The 22,725-nt window shown below is 38.5% G+C and overlaps 5 protein-coding genes across 12 annotated transcripts; 2 read left to right on the top strand and 3 right to left on the bottom strand.

The window, feature by feature from the left end:
- Window positions 1–191: 191 nt before the first annotated feature.
- Window positions 192–1,896, bottom strand: Rpb10 (DNA-directed RNA polymerases I, II, and III subunit Rpb10). Of its 2 annotated transcripts, XR_012046572.1 has the most exons (3): window positions 1,626–1,640; window positions 828–1,500; window positions 192–647 (listed from the first exon to the last, which is right to left on the bottom strand). XR_012046572.1 is itself a non-coding variant. In XM_072891055.1 (2 exons), the coding sequence occupies exons 1-2, from the start codon at window positions 920–922 to the stop codon at window positions 539–541; spliced, it is 204 nt and encodes a 67-aa protein (XP_072747156.1). In that variant the 5' UTR covers window positions 923–1,896; the 3' UTR covers window positions 192–538. The 2 variants fall into 2 exon arrangements, 1 of the variants encoding a protein (XP_072747156.1); XM_072891055.1 differs by having other exon boundaries at window positions 828–1,896.
- On the top strand, window positions 1,860–6,653 carry Pan3 (Poly(A) specific ribonuclease subunit PAN3). 5 transcript variants are annotated; one of them, XM_072891031.1, is made up of 9 exons: window positions 1,860–1,881; window positions 2,926–3,192; window positions 3,274–3,534; window positions 3,620–3,995; window positions 4,076–4,192; window positions 4,259–4,498; window positions 4,680–4,962; window positions 5,240–5,594; window positions 5,680–6,653. In XM_072891031.1, the coding sequence occupies exons 2-9, from the start codon at window positions 3,115–3,117 to the stop codon at window positions 5,794–5,796; spliced, it is 1,827 nt and encodes a 608-aa protein (XP_072747132.1). In that variant the 5' UTR covers window positions 1,860–1,881; window positions 2,926–3,114; the 3' UTR covers window positions 5,797–6,653. The 5 variants fall into 5 exon arrangements, with proteins under 5 accessions (XP_072747132.1, XP_072747133.1, XP_072747129.1 ...); XM_072891032.1 differs by lacking the exon at window positions 1,860–1,881 and adding an exon at window positions 1,912–1,930; XM_072891028.1 differs by lacking the exon at window positions 1,860–1,881 and adding an exon at window positions 1,923–2,069.
- A 454-nt stretch (window positions 6,654–7,107) lies between these two features.
- Window positions 7,108–15,403, top strand: LOC140665225 (uncharacterized). Its single transcript, XM_072891054.1, has 5 exons — window positions 7,108–7,395; window positions 12,135–12,274; window positions 12,505–12,654; window positions 12,741–12,896; window positions 12,986–15,403. Exons 2-5 carry the CDS (start codon window positions 12,136–12,138, stop codon window positions 13,018–13,020), a joined length of 480 nt encoding a protein of 159 aa, XP_072747155.1. The 5' UTR covers window positions 7,108–7,395; window position 12,135; the 3' UTR covers window positions 13,021–15,403.
- Window positions 15,404–17,964: 2,561 nt separating this feature from the next.
- On the bottom strand, window positions 17,965–18,570 carry Wrm2 (wurmchen 2 transmembrane micropeptide). The gene has a single exon (XM_072891057.1). The coding sequence runs from the start codon at window positions 18,228–18,230 to the stop codon at window positions 18,054–18,056; it is 177 nt and encodes a 58-aa protein (XP_072747158.1). The 5' UTR covers window positions 18,231–18,570; the 3' UTR covers window positions 17,965–18,053.
- Window positions 18,571–18,695: 125 nt separating this feature from the next.
- Window positions 18,696–21,579, bottom strand: LOC140665219 (tRNA:m(4)X modification enzyme TRM13 homolog). 3 transcript variants are annotated; one of them, XM_072891039.1, is made up of 8 exons: window positions 21,320–21,579; window positions 21,023–21,228; window positions 20,746–20,931; window positions 20,406–20,645; window positions 19,873–20,289; window positions 19,398–19,720; window positions 18,921–19,129; window positions 18,696–18,827 (listed from the first exon to the last, which is right to left on the bottom strand). In XM_072891039.1, the coding sequence occupies exons 1-6, from the start codon at window positions 21,478–21,480 to the stop codon at window positions 19,437–19,439; spliced, it is 1,494 nt and encodes a 497-aa protein (XP_072747140.1). In that variant the 5' UTR covers window positions 21,481–21,579; the 3' UTR covers window positions 18,696–18,827; window positions 18,921–19,129; window positions 19,398–19,436. The 3 variants fall into 3 exon arrangements, with proteins under 3 accessions (XP_072747140.1, XP_072747138.1, XP_072747141.1); XM_072891037.1 differs by having other exon boundaries at window positions 18,709–18,847; XM_072891040.1 differs by having other exon boundaries at window positions 18,709–18,847; window positions 18,921–19,097.
- Between the last annotated feature and the right edge of the window lie 1,146 nt (window positions 21,580–22,725).

Raw genomic sequence — 22,725 nt, 5'->3', positions numbered from 1 at the left:
TTCCAACATTGCGTTTAAAATGAATATTAAAATATGCTTTTGAAAACCAAGTTAACACGTATACATGAACACACAAAATATATGTTGTTCCAACTTTTCTATGAACAGACAAATATTTGTATAAATAAAATTTGTTCCATTTACAATAAAAATTTGTAACACATGGAATTGGTTGAATGAAATAAAAATAATTTTACATTTTGTAAAGAGGACACTGCCCTTCAACTTATATTTTTCATTCTTTATCTTACACGCCGCGTTGCTGTTGCCATAATGTAATTAGATTTTATCAGAAATCGTATAAGATTAAGAAAAATCATTTTGAGTGCAAATCAAACTGTTTTAATTCTTTTTATTTACAAAATAACCAAATAGATTATTAATAAACAATGCTGTTTTACATTTTATAATTATAATAAAACCTTAAGATAGAGAGATTTGAAATTAGAAATCAACAATTTATATGAATTTGACATATCAAAATACTCCCAAGATAGACATATAAATATTTATTGATGCTAAATATTTAATAGTTAAATTACTTTTCTAGTGGCGCATAGTTAAGTAGCTTTTCAATCAAGTCTACGTGTCCAAGTAACATTCTGCGACAGCAATATCTTTTGAGACCAAGCGCATCCAAGGCATCTCTAAAAAAAAACACAAAAATCTCTATCAGATTGGTTTTCTCTTTGAGATTTAATACAGACATTATACTTAGAGTAAAATAGACGATTGTTAAGAGTAACATGCGTCGTAGTGATAAAATTAACAATCCAATTTCACAATCTCGAGGTTAGAAATCAAGATTTCAAACATAGAAACATTACCCTTCCGTGTATTCTGCTTGGAGAAGTCCAAGATATGCCTCCCATTTATTACCAATGACTTTTCCGCACGTAAAGCAGCGCACAGGTATAATCATTGTTTCTTAAATTATTAATTATTTCTTATAGTTTGCGACGATGCCTCACATCACACGTTCAAACGTGTATGCACAACAGAAAGTGCGAGAAGCATTGGTTGCCAGCATCGCTACTAGAGGCGCCACTGATCCGCAAGTACACTCCAGAATAATTTAGCCGATTGTTGAAAAGATTTCTTAACATTTTTGACCAATGCTTTTTTACAGTGTCGTATGTACGAGTATTAAACAAATACGATTTCTCATTATATATATTTTCAGGCATATGAAAGAGAATATGATTCATATAAAATTATTTTTTTATTTAACACAAGATCGAAAACACGTATATATATTTCGATGGTATTGAATTTTATCGAAATCGAAACGGACGATTTATCGCTAACGTTCAGAAATATATCATTTCGTCAGCTAATGTGAAAGAAATTTCGCGCACGTTGACTTTGAAATGTCCTTTCCCACACGTAGAAGATACGCTGTGCGTACAAACTTCTTTTTCCACAAGTGGAAAAAATTGCATCTCTCTCGATGAGGAATTTTTATTCCGTCGAGGTATCTATTTCCTAAGAGAAAAGTTGCTGTAAAAACACATTCGAATTAACATAATTGAACGTCGTCTCGAACACAACAGACGGTCGCCATCCGCCATTCTTCTACGGTAGAGGATGCTAGGAGACAGGCTTACAAGCTATATACCACATACCACGTACCACGTACCACGTACCACGGGGCCACGGGCCACGGGGACAGCTGCGATCGAAGGGATCGCGATGGCTGGCGGGAGCGCGCGCTTTCGCGAGGCGAAAAGGAGGGTGGACGGAGGAGGCGAGGAGGGAGGAGAAGGCTGCGATCTGGATAGCGGTGACGATACACACGCACACATAGGGAGAGGAAGAAGCCCGGAGGAAGGGGGAGAAAATAGGGAGAGAGCCTGCACCGTAAACACGCACGCACGTAGGGTACGTATGTACGGCGTACGGCGGCAAGCGGCAAGCGGCATCAGGCGGAGTAAGCGAGCGACCGATCCGACTGTTCGTGGCGCTTTCACCTTTATCCTTTATCGCGAGTCACCTCATTCATTGGAAGCAATGCTGTGCAATGCTGTGACACTGTGCTCGGCCACGCTCTATCGCACGGGATCTTCGCTGTAAGAATTACGCGGGTATAGCCCGAGGGGAAAAGAGAAGCGGCGGTATATTCCCATTTGTCCGTCTGTCCGTCCGTCCGTCCGTCCGTCCGTCACTCGACTACGGCGGCGAGTCGCGGAGTTTCCGCGCCGTTGCTTCGCGTCGAATAAGCGACGCGTAGCGCAACGGTGACAACGAATGGGTTATGTCGGCGATTCGAGTACTCGAGGTTTAAGTCTTAACTCATATCACACGCCTTAGTATCGCATTCGTTGGACGCACGCATCGGCATGCGTCCGTTTGTCGCGTTTAACCCACCGCGCGCCACCGGGTGTGCGTTCGCGAAGCCGAAGTGCAAAACCCGAGTGCATTGTTCGTCGCGCGCTCTTCCCGTCGGCCTCTTGTCATAATCAGCTGCCATTATACCGACTCTTTGGCGCTCTCTTGTCTTTTCTTTATTTTCCTTCGTTATGCTAGGCTCTTGCATCTGAGCCGAGTTGTCGCGCTCGTTCACGTTTCTTTATTTTCGTTTGCTCCAACTTGAGCACTTTGCGTTTGCAACTGTTATTCTCTTTATCTCCTCTTCTATGTGTTGTGTGACCCTGAGAAGAAACTAGGGAATGCTTTATGTACCATTAATTTTTAGTCAAGATATATATTATTTAGAATAATATGCATAAATTTGCAGCTGCATATATATATATATATATATATATATATATATATATATATATATCTGCACTACACCATATTGAGTTTATATAAAAAAATTATATCTGGGTCAATAATAAATTTATTAAATACATATTAAAGCATACTTACATTTATCTTGTTTTATATTTTTATATGGATCTGTATTCTTATTCATGTTCAAAGATATGTTACAAGAAGATGGGATTCTGATTTATACTTGTAAGATAAAGAGAAGAAAATTTCAAGATAAAGTACTTTGTCAAAAGTCAGTGCGAGAGAAAAGTGGGTGGTGAATTTAATTTAGGACAATACAAAGAGTAAGGGTGAAAGAGAATAAGAACGAAGGTAGTAAATGCAGTGGCTGAAGAAGCGATGGATCCATCGATATTTGTTGGATATACTCCCCAGACAAATGGAGTTCCATTGGAATCCAAACTTGCTACCTACATGGTAACTGTTAATTTTTGTATTAACGACAATGTGAGAGCGTTCTGAATAATTCTTCTTTCTGTAATTTTTTTTCATCGACAGAATCGTCCAAGTTCTGGCATAACATTGAGCACAAACTCAGTGACCAAGCACTTGTCCAATCTTTCTCTGGATTCGCAGAAGAAGATAACTGCCAGTCCTGAATTCGTGCCAGGGAGAGGCCTTACAGGCAGCAATAGCAGCTCGCCGAATCTCTTCAACAACTCCTACACCCATTCGCAGGAGAATGTAGGCGGCACTACATACTTCTATTTTGGAAATGCAACCAACGATGCTGTCGGAGCAGAAGATGGCACTGAAACTGTAAGTATATAATTTTTTACATATATCTTAAATAATGAGATGAGAATAATATTTATAAAATTCTTGCATCGTATTTCTATGTTAGATCGGACAGATAGCAGCAGGGCAGATTGGCTATGTTTATCCAGGTACACCTTCGCATCTGCAACCTGTGAAATCCACAAAACCACCTTCGTCTAATAATTCCTCTGCTCCTTCTACACCACCTCCTCAAGCTGCTCCCAGCTTTTTTGTCAGTGAGAGCCTGCGGCTGGATATCCTACAGAAGAATGCACTGACATTGGCACAGCCAGATGTGGTACGATTTCCCGACTTACCCAATGAGGTTGACAATTACCACGAATTATGTCCCTTAGAGCCGATGCATAAACCCGCCTCGACGGTCCTTGGGTATCAAACTTCTACGTACAAGGCTACCAGTATCAAGACTGGTACAAGATACTGTTTACGTCGTGTACATGGTGAGTTTACTAAGTTTCACTATTGTTCCATAAGATGTCAGTTTGCCCATACACTTAACATAATTCGGATTTATACTCAGATTTCCGACTTGCCAACACAAAGTGTATGATACTGGTCGACATGTGGAAGCGGTTGTCACACACGAATCTAGTTCAGCTAAGAGAAGTCTTTACCACTAAAGCGTTCGGTGATCATTGTATGTATTTAAGAAGCACATTCGTACCTACCTCTTGCGCAGTTTCACAGATTTCATTTCTTTTAGCCATGGTTTTCGTGTACGATTATCATCCCGCTTCGGAGACATTGCTGAATAAACATTTCGCCTCAACCGAGCTTAATGGTTATACCGACCCATTTTCGTCGGATCCCAATGCGCCACGGCCTTACAGTCACACCAAGAACACTATTCTAAGGCAGCAACATAGTAGTATGCTACCAGAAAGCGTTATTTGGAGCTATATCATTCAACTCACTGCCGCATTTCGCGTTATTCATGCTGCTGGTTAGTATATTTTACTGTTATTCACTTTTTTTTTTTTTTAAGGGACGATAAATATATTCTGTTACAAAATCTTACTTTATTATATTCATGAATCTTTAAATCTTTATTTTTCACTTAATTTATCTCATCTCTTCAAACTGCATTAGTCATCAGACTCATCAAATCATTGCGCGCTTTACAGGCTTGGCATATAGATGCTTAGATCCCACTAAGGTACTACTTACATCACGGACGCGGCTTCGTTTAAGTTGCGTCGCCATTCCAGACGTGGTCACTTTAGATGGGAACGCTGCGAATCCACATGGTCTCATCCCGCATTATCAGCAAGAGGATTTAGTAGCACTCGGCAAGCTAGTCTTAGCGCTGGCATGTCGAAGTCTTATCGCCGTCCATCGCGACAATATGTCAGCCTCTATCGAGTTAATCACACGTTCCTACTCCACTGATCTTCGAAATCTTATTCTGTATGTTTATGAATCTTTCAGTCAGTAGCTTCAATAGCATTGTTTGATAAAAAAAGCTTTCGATAATATTTATGGATAAACAAAGTGTGTGTATGTGAAAAAATAATCTTTAACATATTCCATAAAACTATACTGGTTCTAATGGTAATTATGATTGAAAAAAAAAATTATTTTGATGTATAAGATAAGAAAAAAATTTCTTACTGTTGACATCATAATCTTGTCCGCATTGAAGAATCGAAAGCTTCAATAGCATTATTGTATGATTAATTTTTAGATACTTGCTGTCAAGTCAACCCCGTAAGAGCGTCACGGATCTCATGCCAATGATTGGTGCGCGATTTTACACACAGCTGGATGCTGCCCAATTACGGTTGGACGTTTTAGAAAACGAACTTGCCAAGGAATTGGAGAATGGACGACTATTTAAGTTGTTGGTTAAACTAGCAACCATAAACGAGAGGCCAGAGCTTAATATGGAACCTACATGGGCAGAGACGGGCGATCGCTACATGCTCAAATTGTTTAGGGATTATGTATTTCATCAAGTAACAGCCGATGGCAGGCCCTGGTTGGATCTAGCACACGTCGTAGCTTGTCTAAACAAGCTCGATTCTGGCTCGCAGGACAAGGTAAAAATTTCTAAAATTTTTTTAAGAAATTTACTTTAAAAAAAATGTACATAAAAATAATTATAAATAATATATATTAATACAGATATGTCTCATGTCTCGAGATGAGCAAAGTGTTCTGGTGGTAAGTTACGCGGAGCTCCGGCAATGCCTGGAAACGTCGTTTGGCGAACTGGTACAATCTACAAAAGATGCTGTTTAAGAGAGCGTCCTCGATAGCGCATACTCCGAACCATAAATGTGATATCATCACTTAGCGGTACTATCATTTTACTCTTTATCGAGTTACTGGAGAGTGAGAACTGTCGAATTGTGTGTGCTTGGTGATATAAAAAAAATAACGCGCAACTCAGTTTTGTATACATGATTTTGCTCGTCGAATCAATTAGATATGACCGCATTAAATGCGTTGCATTTAGGATGTAAGACGTTAAATTTCGGGTTTTTAAGTGTTAAGGATCTATTAGATCCTTAAATTTCTTTGGGTTTTTTTTGGATTTTCCATTTTGGATCTTAGAGTCTTTAAACTTTGGAATTTATAATTCTCGTTTATATTATATGGATGGTGCGTTCGAGGAGACGCTAAAAGATAGAACGAACCTTTGTTATTTACTGAAAATTGAGCAGAGAGAACACGCTAATAGCATCTCCCCGAATACATCCGTAGACTCGCATTGAATCGCTTGAATTTCAGAATCTTGTTATCAGATTTTGCAATTCTTGGATTTTCAAGTCTGAATTCCTGCATCTATTGATTCTTGGATCTCTCTTTGGAGTTTTGATCTCTTAAAAGTTTATAAAGTGTGTAAAGTTCGTTAGAGGAGGGGTATCATGTGATTTTGCGAATCATTTAAGGTTTGGATTCGCTCTATAAAGCCCATTACGGTACTATAAAAAAAGAAAAAAACAAACTGTACACAACAATGCAGTAAATTCTTAAGGGATCTTCTAAGACAACACCTAAACACGCTCAGTGTCTAGGATAGAGACCTTAGTTTTTAGGATACAGCATTAATGGTAAGCATTAATTTTGAAATAAATGTTTATTTTTGAAAGCAATCCTAATTAATGCATTGTTATTATTTCTCGCCTATCATCAAAAAATGATTTCAATCTCCCGTATCCTTTCTCTCTCTCATTCTTAAAAGTTTTAAAACTTTAAAAAATTTTATATATGTACATGTGTTGACACAATACAATCGAGAAAGACTGTATCTGTCTTTGTTATATTCTTCAAATTAAAAAAATTTAAAAATTAATTCTCTCTTTTATTAAGAGAAACCATCAATATGTATATCTTTTTAAAGGCTCTAATTTTGCTTTGAAACATCCTGTATAATTCTCTCTCCATGGTTCTGATTCTATTTCTATTTATCCAGTCTCGCCTTTCTCTTTCCTAGGAGGGATGATCACCATGGTTACGACGGCGAAGAAGGGGAAGATTGGCAGACGGAGCGGGGAGGATATGCGTGGCGCCTGAGGGATGCCGCGACCGATCCCGGGGAGGGGGATGACTTCGGTCGGCGGCGGCAGTGCCAGTGGCGGCAGCAACACGTAGCAGTCGACGGCATCGCAACGCTGAGGAGAGGCAGGCATATACGGAACGACCTTTCTTCGTACGACGCGCCGATCACGCAGTCGCATCATCATCATCATCATCACACGGAGCATATCCTACCCTACCCTACGCAGCATCTTGAGTGTGTCCACGGCTACGTGTTGTCGCGCAAGTACGGAACCAGCCGGAAGTGTGCCTGGAAGCTGATCGAGCTTGGCCCGCTGTTTGGCATCCCCGTGGCAGGTGAGTCTCTCGCGAGGGCGAAAGGGAGAGAGAGAGAGAGAGAGGAAGAGAACGAGAATGCCGACGCCGACGCCGCCGCCCGGCGCTGCTGATCGATTTTCCGCGAGCGTGCGAACGGAGCGGAGCGGAGCGGAGCGGAGCAAAGCGGATGGAAGCGGAGCGAAGCGGAGAGGAGACCAGAGACCAGAGACTCGAGACCCGCCCCTGAATCTCTCTCCTCTGACAGCGTGATGTTGAGAGAAATTTTTTGCGCTTCGCCGCTGGTCGCTGGTCCAGCGCTTCCTCACAGCGCGCGCGTCCGCTCCGGGACCACACAACTAAAAGCAGCTTTTCCACCGTGCGCGCTCGTCTGCGACGCAACGACGATCGATGCTTCTTCCGTTCCATTCCGTTCCGTTCGCGCCCCCCGCGCGTTCTCGCTCTTTATTATCCTCTGTCCGACCCTTTATAATCTTTGCTGTCTTTAAAGTTTAGTCTGAAATGGAAACGCACGTTATCTTCTACCTGATTCCCTAAAAGCCTCTTACGCGCAATTTTCTAAAAATTTTGTATAGTTGAAAGAGTATCGTAAAGATAGATAAAAAAAAAAGTAGATTAAAATGTGCAAAGGTGAAGTTTGCACGAAAAGAATGATAAGAAAAAAAAAAAGAACTGATGTTTTATTGTATAACGTGTAAAGATACCGATTTGGCTAGTAAAAGGCAACTGAAAACTTGATAGGAAGCTGTTGTGTCGAGTGTTATGTGATATGTGTCGAGCTTTTAGCGATGCGATAGGATGAAGTTTTATTTTTCACTTAAAATTCTGGTGTATTACGTTTCTCTTCCTCTTTTTTTTTTTTTTCAACATAAATAAAAGATTTAACATTTGTCAGCGACTTTCCTCGCGTTTTAGACGAGACGACAAGACAATTCATCCCGATTACGCGCGACCGTCCGAGCGAAATGATGACTAATTTGCTCTCGTTACTTTCTACAGCTGCGTGACCAGTGCGTAGGTTTGTAAAACGATACACAAGTTTTTTAGGACTGCAACACAGACACGCTGTAACCTTTTAACCCCTCATTTTCGAGCTATTTATACACGCGTTGCGTCGCGCGAGCGCAATAGCAGCGCGTTGAAGCTGAAAGATAGAGCTTGTTTCTAAGCGATGTCTAGTTTCTCCAACTCAACTTCTAGGATCTTACTCCTACTTATGCGTAGTTTACTGAAACTATGTTAATTCTATCCTATTTTTACTATTGTAGAGGATAAACAAAGAGTCTCTATACTGACGGGTAGAATAGAAAACGAACAGTCGATGAAACATATGGCGAAAACTACTTTGTGCCATTTTCTGATCCGCTTGTAGAATTGTCAAAGTGGCGAAAAAGAACACCGAGAAAAAATAACTTCCCTTGCAATAATATTTCCGTTCTAACGTTGATTTAGAATATATCGATGGTCAACTTTTGTTCTGATGATAAACTGATATTCTATTTATAGCACGTAAATAAGTAAATAAAAATATCTATGTGAGTAGAAACAGTCAATGTTCCGAGGTATTAAAGTTTTAAACTTTTGTAAAAAGAGAATATTCTAGGAGGTCGATATAATCGCAAAAAGTTTTGGAGGCTGAAATCCGAAAGAACGTATATTCTGCGCGTATGTTGGAGAAATTAAAGTTTTATACCAGCAGAATTTTAGATAAGCAAAAAATTTATCAGTTTGAGAATTCGTTATTGCCCTATCTCTCTTTTTCTCCTCTTTCTCTCTCTCTCTCTCTCTCTCTCTCTCTCTCTCTCTCTCTCTCTCTCTTTCTCTCTCTCTCTCTCTCTCTCCCCCTTTCGAGAGGAGAATTACATATTCAGCATATGTCTTAAATGACAGTAATAAGGGGTAATGTATATCACGCTTCTGGAGAGCGCTCGTTTCGCATTTAATTCAGACTGTCGGTTTTTTAGTCTGATATCACGCGCGAGACTTTGTGCTTTATCTACGGATTTGTTTTTTTCGTTATTGATAAATTACGTTTTCTCTCTACGGTTTCATACTTTTAGTATAACATGCGATACGTTACGAGTCATGCGCTGCTCCGACGTGAGAATTTGATTTTATTCGTATCTCTTTCTCTGTATGTTTAATTAAATACTTGTGTTATCAATATAGATGCATTGAAGATTGATGAATCGCTTCGTGTTTATCGACAATTTTTTATTTTTTGGTTTTTATCTAAATACTTTTGTGATATTTGCTCTTCTTCTCTCGGTTAAAAATCTGTTGAAATTTTAATTTTTTTCTTTTTAAAAAATCGAAAAAAAACGAGATAAGAATTTATTTTATCCCATAAGTCGAGCATAGGAACTCTTGGTGCGAACGTATATCTGGACATCGGGCAACGTCCCTTTGCTCTCTCAGATATGTTGACCGCATGTCCCCGCCGGTCTATATTCGACGACATATTATCTGCTTTGCTCACCGATATCTCTCTCTCTCTCTCTCTCTCTCTCTCTCTCTCTCGCTCTGTCTCTTCTTTCTTACCTTCTCTTTTTCTCTCTTTTGCTCACCCACATCGCAACGTTGTTGAGCCGACAATAAGTTCGATGGCAAACTTAAACAAGACAACGTCCTCTCGCTCGTCTCATTCACGTCCGGCGTTTCTGATGTAACGATAATTTTGTCAATTCCGTCAATTCGTACGCACGCGAATTGAACGATTTTCCCTGCGAATTGTTTGAACATGAGAGGAGATTTGCGAGGGGAGGAGAGAGACCGACCGGCGATATTGGTATCCGTGTGGTCCGTCAAGATTACTGACGGGCGCTGATTGTTTCAATGTCGACTAATGGAGAGAATGATTGTAAGGACATGAAATGTAGATACGCTACGAAACGAATGTTGTATCGTACTTCTAGATTTTTTTTTATATTTTAATAAATTCGCTAGATATTTTTTTCATTTTTTTTCTTCCATGTTCTAAAATTTGATATTTTTTTTTTTATCTTCCTGTATCTTCTGTAAAGGATCTTTGAATCATTCGCGTTTCGATCTTCTGATTCGAATTTTCGAGTCGGAGCTTTGACAGCTCCGAGAAGCTTTGAAGGGAACGACTCATTCGGGTCTCCGAGTTCATGAATCGTCTTTGAATCTTTGAATACGTCCCTCAGATTTGGTAGAGCAACTGAAATTATGCTACTGCTTATTCATGGTTTATATTCGACGGTATACAGAGAATAATTTATCACCGCCGAGACGTGAAAGTGTCGCTCACCAAATTCTCCCCGCACGATACTCGTATCGCGACTATACCGTCGGTGATTAATTAGTTTCGTGACATTAGTTTGGTGACTGCTCGGATTCACCGTTGGAGGCGAGTCGCCTCGCTTGTAAAACGATGGCATCGATCTAAGGAAAGACCTTGAGTCAATCGTTTATGCGTGCGTATCGCCGCGCACCCTCCGATAAATCAATCCTCAGCTTCCGAGCACGTTGGACAGCGCTGGTGTGCAGATAGCCATTCTTTCATCGGATTTGCGCGACATTTATTATTTAAAATTCAATTTTCATTGAACCTGAAATTCGGACATCTCTCGTAGATCTTTTAACGTTACAGCAAGTCAACGTGACAAGGAAAGAGATAATAGAAGAACAAAAATTTGTTAATCTTTATTAAAGCGCCACGTCATCAGCCTCAATTATACGTCGCGTTTCACGATAGAGAGAATCGACGAATGGACGACAAAAGGTGTCGCGACGTCGGTATCAAATTCATGGAATCACAACTGTGACGTTCGTTAACGCGACGGGTTATTAAACTTTTCAGAGCGCAATGCGCTCCGTTCTCGTTAAGATTCATTGCGATTATCTCCTCCAGATCTCCTCCGCTGATGATGACAAGTAACTCTTGGAACAAAAACCGCGAAAGATTCAATTAAGTTCAACCGCGCGGTGGATGACACTGCTGTGAAGAAAATCGCTCCAAGTCAGAAAGGATAAAAATATAATTCTATTAGATTCTGCATAGAATTCGTCATTTTGCGAATATATATAGCTGGCATTTTTTAATTTTTATCTCTTCATTCTCCCAGCCCACTGACCGTTGTTCTCGTTTCACCAATCTTGTCTCTGCGTGCGTTTCCGCGATAGTTGCAGAGATTTCGATAACAATAATTCAGAGTATGTTGCATGTTACTAACAAACTTATTCATCTGAAATATTAGCGCGTTTCACACAATTGTATAAAATGATTGTAACATTAAATTTTTTTTTCACTTTAATTAACATCAACTTGAAATGTAGAAAAGAGACTTTAGACTTGCAGAAATAAAAAAAAAACGCATATAAAATGAAAAGCATTTCGCTACGAAGAATTTATCAACGAAGATTCTGTCATCATTAATTCGGCACAATGCTGGATTTGTTGGTCAAGCTGAAGGGGAATACTGTGTGTCGTCGCTATCGCGCTGAATTATCGAATTCACGATGATATTCGGATTACGCATTCCGTACATGTCTCGAGACGCAGAAACGTTTAAGTTTAAAAGATAACTGCAAAAATCTATACACATGTGTATGCCTATCGTAAAATATAATTTTATTATATTTTATATATTAATTTGAAGCTTGCATTAATTTATTATACAAGAAATATCCTTATCGGTCTTGAAACAAACTTTACAAACCGCGTCCCCGGTTATATTTAAAACGACTCTAATTATAGAGTTTAATGAAGTGTTTTTCTCGTTTTTTTCCCCTCACAGAATGAAGCTGTACTGGAGTTTGGCTCTCGTGGCCATCGCCTTGTTGATGATTTTGACAACCGCGCGAGCGGAAGCTGATCTGTGGGAGGAGGATGACAAGGAGGTTCTTGTACGAACAGTACGCGGTACTAAAGAGCGAAGTGAGTGCTTCTTTCTGCAATTAATTCATTACTCTTCTCCTCGATAAAATTGCAATGTTGTTTGATCGAGTATAGTCGAATACAGATTGTCTACGTGTGTACACCGTACACATGTACAAGCGGCATAATTAAATCGGTCCCTATCATCTTTAAAAGTCTCTCTTTCTCTATTCGCTTGATCGACGTTACGTCCAATTGTTTCTATTGACGTTTCGCATCTGCTGACGCAGCATCCGGCAGCTCCTCGTCGTGCAGATACGTAAAGGGTCAATGGTCGGAATGCGACTCGAATACTAATTTGCGGTCGCGCACTCTAAACCTCAAGAAGGGCGACAAGTCCTGCGAGCAGACCAAAATTATTCAGAAGAAGTGCAAGAAAGGTGAGATTAAATGCTGCAGATTATTTGCATTATATCTTGAGAAGGCACATGGGGATACGTGTTTTCTTATCATTTGTTGACTGTAGCATGCCGATACGAGAAAGGCACGTGGAGTGGATGCGTGAATCAAATGATGACGAGAACCGATAATCTGAAAGCGAACAGCGACACATCCTGCGAAAAGACGCGACGGCTTACCAAGAGGTGTAAACCGGAGACCAATACTAAAAAATCCACTAAAGGTTTGTCATTCCTTGGACCGATTAATTTCCAAGTGACTTGTGACTCGAAGAGACTGTGACTTGAAATGACAATTTCTTATTTTTTCCAGGTGAACGATCAAACAAGAAATCGGGCAAGCAGTAATCATCCGCTAACTTTTAATCATCTTCTCTAATTGGGCAACGAAAGCGCATTCTCATCTCTTCGATCCTTTTTATCCTCTCTTTTTCTCGACACTTTATATCAATTGAGACTTTTCTCGATAATTATCAATTGATTGCGAGGCAGAGGCACAAATTTGGATGGCTACGAACGCCAATCGAAGCGCGTTTATTACTGCCTAGGGAATCATGCATTTCGGATGCAGTTACGCGTGCTGTGCTACTGCAACCGTTTTCAGAGTGCGCTCTGCCGTTGGTTAATTATACAAGTTAATTGCTGTTAATAATTCGGGATGATGCGCACGTCTCGGTAATTATATCTGTTCTCGGTGGTTTCTCGGAGGTTACCAACCTGTCCAGGGTCGCGTTGTGCCGCTGTTTCTGTTTTTCACGACGCGGTTTGAAAAGATCCATGTTTATTTAAAAAAAATGATATTTTACACTCGAGTAAAAACTCTTATATTTAACCCATTGACACAATTTGCAACACAGGTTCCCTCGTAGATAAAGTTATTGATCGCATAAAGGTTTTTCTAAAAATGGACATTGGACGCAAGATCTTGGACGGTTAAGCCGCGCAATCAGCCGAGGAATCGATTGGGAACCGATATGTATAACATGTTCGAGATGACGAAAACATTAAATAAGTATGGCTAATCGTCGACATACGTAGTGATGCATTTTTATGCAATTGAACCGCCATGAATTTAAGAAATTTCTCGATGGATTCGATTATTTTTCCATAACTTTTAAATTCAGAGAAATTTATAAGATCTATTGATCAAATTTTTAAATTAGTTTCTCCAGTATAGTCTTGCAAAATCTGCATCATTGATTGTTCGATTAACGAGTATAGGACACATTATAGAGCTCCTCGACTAGAAGCAGTCACCATTTTGGAGGTTCGCAGGTTTCGCAGAAGATAAGATCATCTGCCAAAGCTGTTTTTTCGTCTTCCCGCAATGATTATTATTATTATTATTATTAATATTAATATTAAATATTATTGTTTATCACCCAAAAAAAACAGCAGTAACCCCCCCCCCCCCTCCCTCCCTCCCTCTTTGGCTTAGCTGCTGATACACTTAAAATCATGTACAATATTTGTCATACTAAACAGCTTTCATTCGATTGTCACATAAATATACAATGTTCGGTGTTCAAAGTAATTGTGTCTTGTGTCATATAACACGCGCGAGATATTCCGGAGATATTACGCCGTCGCGAAGGTTCGTAAATTTAAATGAGAATTCGCGTGGATACGAATTTATCCTGTGTGGTGTCTTCCACGATTAAAAGGGCGGATTAAAAATTATAAAATCAAAATAGACCTGAGATCAAAAGAGTCGCATCAAAATAACAATTGTCGAGAGAATTGAACGAAAATAAACTGGAAGTATACATATATATCGAAATATAATATATATATATATATATCGCAGAATGTTCGCGCGAGCCTAATGAATTTTCCCGGAATCCTCCGCGCCCTTCTTGACAGGACACTGTCGTCACTTCCGATGTTAATATTCGCAGTTAACGTTATAATAATGTATCAAGTGATAACTGGCAACATGGAAACTCGCAAGCGAATGAGCATGAAAATCAAACTAAAATAACTCGTCGTCTCGTTGTCTCGTCAAGTACGCACGCACGCGCGTGCGAGAAAGAGAAATCGCTGGATATCTTTTCGACACCACGAAAATCAAATCCCTTCTCCCTCCCCAAAAGATTGTATTTGTTTTTAAGTCTAGATGTATACAGAGGCTCGTCGGTGAGAGGAAGTTAAGCTGTTTGCGCGTTTGATACTGCACGCGTGTGCGATTCGTGTGCGACGTGCTTTGAGAAAAGTGCGTAGAATATAGTGATGCGCGAAAAGAGAATATTTTTCCTGTAATCATATTTTCAAGATATCATGTTTTTTCCTCGTCTCTCCCTCTCGTAAATTTCTACGATGAAAGCTTGATTTTAACTCTATTTTACGAATATCGTGAAGTTGAACATCAGCTTTTTCGTGTGTCAAATTTCAAAAGGAAAAAAAAGATAGATAGAAGAGAGAGAGAGAGAGAGAGAGAGAGAGAGAGAGAGAGAGAGAGGTCTAGGAATTAAAAATTAAAAAATTTGTAGACGCCGTACGTGGAATAGCGCACGCGTCGTTAACAAGCGCCTAGTTTTAGCTCTCGTATTACAGCATATCATCATACGCGTAAAGCGAATCTATTGATAAACTAAGATAGAATTATCTGTTTTATGGGCTCTCTTTCAGGGTGTCTATTCAAATCTTGTAAAAAAATTCCCTGAGATTTCCTTGATTTTTCAGATATTTTTCTTTTAAAATCCAATTAAAATTAGAAAATTTTTCAAGTGCATTTATACAAATGCATTTATTTATTTTGTGCGCATTTTTCAACGTTCTCTCTATTCATATACTATTACAAAGGAAAAAAAATTGAAAACCACTTACATTTCGAATGTTAGATTTTAGAGGGTATCAAAAAGAATATCAAATAGAATCTTTATAAGCATTATGCATGTGAATTTTCTCTCATTATACTAATTAGGTAATGAAATAAGAATGACAATGAATTGTGTCCTGCAAACTCTCACGACTCATATACGAATGTGTATACCACCGTATTGTTGTTGTACTGATTTTAGTTTCATCACTCAATGAATTGTCAACTACTTGCAATATAAAAGCAAAATTATGAAAGAAACATTTTTTTTACAAAATTACTCAAATCTTAATAAAATTTTACCCAGAGAATTTCCTGATTTTCCAAAGTAAAAAATTCTCTGAGAATTTCAGGTTTTCTCAGGGAGTAGACACTCTGTCTTCTCTAATTACTGTCCTTGTTAATTCTTCAACCGGTAGATTTAATTCCACCAAACGAACATTTCCAACTCAAATTATTCAAAGTCGGAGTTACAATTAGTAAAAGAGCAAAGCTGCGAGCCGGTGAACTATAAAGGCCATCTCATATTTTAAGACACGCATGTGCGTGATGGCCAGAAGTGGACTCATATATGCCGGTTGAAAACATTAAATGTTTCTGAAATGTGAACGTTGCATCTGTTTTACAATAAGCGCTAATTACATGCGCAATTTTGTGGCGATACGAGAGATGATTTAAAAAATTTTGTACAAAAGTATTTTTTGGTATCTGAAACCGTTCTGCGAGAAATATGTGATCTAAGATACATTTTTTACGAAATGCAATTTTATCCTTTTCATTTCTCGTGGAATATGATTGTACAAAATTAAGCAATCTTGAAGGGTGATGTAATTGCGTAATGTAATTGTCTCAGTGTAGAACAGGTGTAACGAGTCTCGTGCTTGACTTCTCTGTGTGGAGCTCGCAGGAAGCTCTTCATGTTTTAATCGCATTGTAACATAGCATGATAGGAGATACGAATCAGTAAAAATCTAGAAACTAATTTTTCAGATCCTTCGATAAAATTATACAGGACGTTTCAGAAAAGGTGCACGCTGACAAATATCTGTTTTTGAAGAAATTTCGAAATAGATTTCTCTCTCAGTGACAATTTAAGTTTAAAAGTTTTTCGTGAACTTGAAATGTTGACATTTGCATTCTGAATAATTAAGACTGCAAAGAGAAAGACTCGATTTATTACAATTTAAACTATACATAACTCTTGTTTTAAAATATTTAAAATCTTACAAGAGAAAAAAATCTCTTTCTAGATTTCTTTCAAGATAATCTTTTACCATCTGCGTGCATCTTTTTTTAGAACAATTCTTAGATATTCTACATATTATAATAAGAGAATCGTTCAGAATTTTATTCGTTAGAATTAAAATAATTAATGCACATGAATTGCTATTCTATTACGGACCGTTGAGTTTCATAATTGTCGATCTTGTTGATGGTTTAATCTTGTTAATGTAAATTTTCTATAAAAATTGCAATAGAACTTTTTAGCCATTTTTTCTGGTTTCTACAATTGTAGAAAATTTTCTATATATTTTGTTAATACAAAAAAATTTAATAAATTTGATCGTACATTTTTTAAACCGATTTGTTGTACAGATTGCAAATGTTTTGCAACGATTTAGAGAGAAAGAGAGAGAGAGAGAGAGAAATGTTTTTGAAAGTATTTGTTTAAATTGTTTATCACGGTTTTATTATGATTTTATTCGGTCAGTTAGATCACGTAGTTTAAGACAGTTTCTGAATAAGATGTATTGTAGCTCTCTCTCCACGTATAAAGTCGGCAATTTTCTTTAAAAACTACTATAAAGATTGTATAATGCATCTACTTACTAATTGAAATAATTGTGTAACCATTACACACATGTAACAAAAATCCAATGTTGTCAATAAAAGTAAATTATATATACAAGAGAGTGTCCATTCTCAAATTGTGCATTAATCTGAATTGGAATAATCAAATTTTACGAATATAGAGATGGAAAGATTTTTATTACATCTGTTTTATTTTTAAACGTATTAATACAAAAATTACAAAAGTGCTCGAGGTTAACGATATTATTATATCATTTAGAATAAAGATATATCAAATTCAGAGTAAAAATATATCAAATGACATCAAAAGAGAGAGATTTAGACGGATATAAAATTAATTTTCTCTCAATGACGTCTTGTTATAGAGATAAAAATAATCAGATTCTATATAAAAATTTCTTTCAACCAATCGCATTACACTGATTTTCGAGGACATACACGTTTATATATCTCTACATATTAATGTATATATTATATATAAAACATTAGTATAAAGGTGTAGTAAATGGACGGAATGTATCAGAGTCTTACATGACTAATACTGTGCGCCTATACAATATATATATATATATATATATATGTGCGTGTGTCCCGAAAAAGAATAATTATAAAAATTTTAAAAATAATTTATATATATATATACTGATCTATAGTGCGAAAATTTTAATCGGCAATAATTTATTAGTTATTTAATTCTTGTTAAAAAATATATAAACTTTAGGCGCATCTTTTTCGGGACAGCGGTATCCGTTCACACAGAAGCGGACAATTTTCTGGAATACGCTTTACCTTGCCATTCCTCTTCGGATGGTAATGGTTCGTGTCGTAGATTGCAGACACGTGCGCCATATTTCAGAAGCACGATTATGACGCAAACTACAAGGAGAGTCAGGCAGGCCGAAGCAGGCCAAAAAACGTGCAAGCCCATTGCAAGAGATTATCTACGCTGCTTGAAATTACTTATTCGGTTGTTTGCGACCAATATTTAATGCAACTATTAAAATAGTTTACTCCACAAATGTCTTAGGAGTCAATGTTCTTTTCACGATAAATTATCTCGTAAAAAATAAAAAAATTAATCCTAATATGTGCATAAAAGCAGAGCAATGTGTCTATGGTAATAAAATAATAGCAAGAGTGTTAATGAATGAGTCAGGTCAAAGACTTTACAATGAGATTAACTGAGTGCAAAGGGTTAATTAGACTCTATTGGAGTCAATTAAACTCTTTACAGACGCATTCTGAATTATGGATATTTCTCTCGCTACTGCTTTCCAATATCACACTGATTACTAGTTGGTGCGTTCTGCTATTTTAGATCTCACTCTCGCGTTTTTGCATCTCTAGGTACTGTGGCTGTCCTTGTGGGAGTCCTTCGGACTCTTGGATGAGTTCGTGCCTTACTTGCGGATACTTGATGCGACCAGATTCTAATTCGCTTAGATCAAGCGGCGGTGTTTTGTGTGGCAAGACAGTCCATAGAGATTGGATCCACCTATTACCTAAATTCCAATAGGACAATACACTGTTAAAGAATAAGAAAATCTATTTCAGAATTGCATGCATCCGTAAAAATGGAATGTAACACGAGCTTCGAATAGAGGGATTCCTGACTCACCAGTGTGGCGATTCTGCCAATATTCCCGATGTCGTGAGCACCAGCAAAACACGATGTTCAGAATAAACAGAACTCCACCCAGAACACTGCAGAGGGCTATTGTGACATAAAACGGCGTGAAGTCACCGTACTGATGTCCCTTGAAGTACGGATTCTTCAAATAATCGTCGCGGTCGTCTAGAGTGGACATGTCACAATGTTAACACTTTCTGAGGAAGAGAAAGAAGGGAGTCGATTCAGTGCAGCGAAAAGGAAACTTCAACCCATCACTCGACGTCGCGCACCTTTCAGGCGTGGCTTGGCTTGTCACGCGGGAAAAACGTAATTTCACGGACCGATTAGTAAACGATTAACTCAATCGCTATTGTACCATCGCAAACGTATGTAAATATTCATGAGCATGAAATAGGTCACGAGAAGCACGCGTATGTCGAGTTGACGGAAATTATATGCATATAACGTGAAACTCATACATACCCAACGTCCCTTTTTCTTTCGTCCGTCGCGTCGTCAATATTATTCTTCGCTTGATAATATAACAATATTTTTACACAACGAAGGTGTTAAAAACATCCAACTACTTGCGCATCCTTCTTGTGCGTTGGAATGTTTGAACAGCGTTAGATCATTCGTGTTGAGCGTTGGGCGGGGCATCCTCTTTAGTGGGGGGAAGTTATTTACTACTCCGAGATCCGTGGTTCTCGTTCGTTGTCGTTGCGAAGATAACATCACAGCCTGTTTCACCGACTGAGATACCAATAAGTGACAGATGCCGCCAAAGATAGATGACAGCAGTAGTACTATCAATGAATCGGAAAAAGTATGAATGTGTAAAAATATATATATTTATTGCTAAACGAGAAAAAAAAAATCATTAAAAATGAAAATTGGAAAGACCAAGCTTATGTTAACGATAAATGTTGCGATCACGATTTTCGTGTAGCTACAATACACATATTTTCTGGCGAAACTTCGGTGGAAGTGTAATAAAATAGCTCGGCCTGAAATCCAATGCTTTGCAGAAATGACAAACGACCCCAATTCAGCAGGGTCTTAGCTTTGCGTCCGATAAGTTCGCGTTCGTCTAATTTCGAGGACCAGCTGACATCATCCCGGCCGTCGTGCTGAACGGCGGAATTGTGTTGCGGTTTAACGTTACTCTTTAAACGGGGACCACAAGTCGCCCAACTAACTATGCTGCATAAAACTGAGAACTCATTTGCGGTGAAGTCACATTGTCGCAGGTACTCTCTGCCTACGTAAGACGAATACTCGCATTTGTGATGACAGCAAAACGCGAGGACTAAGCCGCGAACGTCGACCTTTGGCTCGTTGTTTATCGACTTTGCCAAGCAACGTATCGCCAAATCTGCAAATGGAACGTCATTAATTACAGAGGATACACGAAAATGAAAATTTGTGTTTGTGATATTACAACGACGAAATATATATTAATTGATTCTATAATATATGAAATATATATACCCGTGGCCGTGCCGCAAAGATGTTTCGCTATTCCTACTTTGTATTTAATTGGTTGGATTTCTACAATCTGGTTCAGTCGTAGATCGGCGATATCGGCGCGTATCCTTTTTATTACGAGGCGATTATCCTCCTTCTTTAGTTTATTATCGCTCTTGTGCCGATGACTCGAACGGTCGACTAGTAGGACGCAAGAGTTTGATTTGTCTTTTATGATCTGCCCCAGCCAGTATGTTAATAAAGCTGTTTAAAATATAATTTCATTTAGTAAACTACAGTGTAATATTTTTTTTTAATATTAAAAACTCAAAGAAGTGAAAAAGTTTATCCGATTAAGATGTACCTTTTCCTGCCCCGAATTCAATGAAACAGGTGTTGTCTTGTACAAGACCTGCTTGTTCCAAATGTCCAAGTAGAGATGCATTTTGGAACAAGTGTTTTCTAACTTTATTGCCACAGGTTTCATCCCTCAATTTGTCTTTCAGCACGTCGTGTTGTAATATCACTTGAGAAAAGTCTGGTAGCTTGTCTGTATAAAAAACAATAATAAAAGAAACATAAAGATACATTATATCTCTCATTTTATCTTCCCCATTATATTTTTAAATTACACACTTTACCATAGGCAGAATTAATCTTTTTTATCACAGTTTCCAATACAGAGTCATCGAGCTGAGACAACGGTACATGGGGTGGCGCCACTATAGTCTCCTCGTCGTCGTCGTCCAAGTTGATTCCTTTGACTATAAACGCAGGTTGCGCGTCCAACTTTCGCTTGGCGTTGCACACGCCCAAATGTTTCGTCAGCTTTGACTGATAACACGTGCTGAAAAGACACGTGTCGATCAGATCGCGGGATACCGCATCGTTGAAACATCGCAATCTCTTTCGTGATCTCTCGATTAATGAATACTTACTGCGTAGGATCCAGCGGACACTTGACTCTCCTGTCACCGGTATCGTTAGAGTCGAGATTTTGCTGATGCTCGCCGCAATAATTTTTACCCTCGCCCACTGTCATGCGACAGAAACGTTTTTTCCTTTTGACGAAGTACATGCAGTGGCTACCACTTGCCATCGTCTTTTTCTAACAAAGGACTTGATATTCTTCACTTGAGAATAAATCAATTTTCACAGGTTATATAGGATTGTACGCAAGTCTTCAACATTGTAGGGCGACGTGTAAAAATTGAATTGTTTCCACCTCTCTGCCGCTAGATGACGCCACTATACACTTTTTTCCAAGCAACCTGGAAGTAAAATTTGTCAGATTCATGACGAGGACGCCACGTGCTTTAAGCGCGATTGTGCACGTATCGATTTTGAAATCACGGAAATTCTGTTAGGTCGTAATTGCACAATTCTTCAAAGTATTATAAGAATTAATGTAAAATATTAAGAAGGAATCACTGAATAAAGGAAAAATAATTCGTTTCTTATATCAATGTGTAATTAAAAAAAGCGCTTGCTATAATTGCGAGACGCACTGTACACATTACTTTAGTAAAAATACGTTTTTTTTTTTTTTAACTGTAATGATATTATTTTAGCCTTTTACTCCTTCTCTCTCTCTCTCTCTCTCTCTCTCTCTCTCTCTCTCTTTCATATATGTATTGTATTATATATATATATATATATATATATATATATAGAGTGGTTTACTGATTTTTGTAGAATTTACCGAATCCTTTGAACAATATTTCCGGATTACCCTGTATTTATTGTTCACCGTCGAGGGATCTGCGCGCGGGTAATTCGCTAATGTAGAGAGCTACTCTGATATCAGCCCGTCTCAAAGTTCACCTTTTACCTCCCCTCATCTTTCCTCCCTCTCCCCTTGCCGTTACTCCCGCGCCAGCTGTACTTGGTCCTCCTCCTCTCCGCTCTTCCCATCTTCCTCCTTCTCCTCCTCTGTAATTCCCTTTTCTCGCGTAGCTCGTTCTCTATCGCGCTACAACTTTTCCCCGAGCGGTCTCTATCGCGCGTGGCGTTATCTATCCTCTTGAAGCGAGCTATTACCCGATTGTTTCTTAAATAAAATATCATTGGAGCCCCGTCGCCAAACACTCACAATAATAATTGCCTCGCCAGTATGTCAACCGATCCCCTCGCGCAACCCCTCGTCCGTCTCTTTCTGGATATATCTCATCCCTTTTTTTTTATCTTTTTATTCCACCGCATCTGTCACAGGCGGTGTAAAGAAAAAATTTGGTGAAATTTGGCGCAAGTCTTACTGTCGTGTAACTAACGTGATGAGACAATGACAGTCGCGTCATTGCTTTTCTATCGACATGTTAATCAATGGAACATACCGATGCGTTTT

Source organism: Anoplolepis gracilipes, chromosome 4 (assembly GCF_047496725.1).
Source record: "Anoplolepis gracilipes chromosome 4, ASM4749672v1, whole genome shotgun sequence".
In the NCBI taxonomy this organism is placed as follows: Eukaryota; Metazoa; Arthropoda; class Insecta; order Hymenoptera; family Formicidae; genus Anoplolepis; species Anoplolepis gracilipes.
The sequence above is the reverse complement of the archived record's forward strand: the minus strand, read 5'-3'. Positions and strand labels throughout refer to the sequence as shown.

Coding starts and splice junctions, on each gene's coding strand:
- Rpb10 (XM_072891055.1), bottom strand. CDS start 922: ATGATTATACCTGTGCGCTGCTTTACGTGCGGAAAAGTCATTGGTAAT. Junction 648..827: donor CAAGCAGAATACACGGAAGG/GTAATGTTTCTA, acceptor GTTTTTTTTTAG/AGATGCCTTGGATGCGCTTG.
- Pan3 (XM_072891031.1), top strand. CDS start 3,115: ATGGATCCATCGATATTTGTTGGATATACTCCCCAGACAAATGGAGTT. Junction 3,996..4,075: donor CTGTTTACGTCGTGTACATG/GTGAGTTTACTA, acceptor ATTTATACTCAG/ATTTCCGACTTGCCAACACA. Junction 5,595..5,679: donor ATTCTGGCTCGCAGGACAAG/GTAAAAATTTCT, acceptor ATATTAATACAG/ATATGTCTCATGTCTCGAGA.
- LOC140665225 (XM_072891054.1), top strand. CDS start 12,136: ATGAAGCTGTACTGGAGTTTGGCTCTCGTGGCCATCGCCTTGTTGATG. Junction 12,655..12,740: donor TCAGAAGAAGTGCAAGAAAG/GTGAGATTAAAT, acceptor TGTTGACTGTAG/CATGCCGATACGAGAAAGGC. Junction 12,897..12,985: donor TACTAAAAAATCCACTAAAG/GTTTGTCATTCC, acceptor TATTTTTTCCAG/GTGAACGATCAAACAAGAAA.
- Wrm2 (XM_072891057.1), bottom strand. CDS start 18,230: ATGGGCTTGCACGTTTTTTGGCCTGCTTCGGCCTGCCTGACTCTCCTT.
- LOC140665219 (XM_072891039.1), bottom strand. CDS start 21,480: ATGGCAAGTGGTAGCCACTGCATGTACTTCGTCAAAAGGAAAAAACGT. Junction 21,229..21,319: donor TGTCCGCTGGATCCTACGCA/GTAAGTATTCAT, acceptor GTGTCTTTTCAG/CACGTGTTATCAGTCAAAGC. Junction 20,646..20,745: donor TGAATTCGGGGCAGGAAAAG/GTACATCTTAAT, acceptor TATTTTAAACAG/CTTTATTAACATACTGGCTG.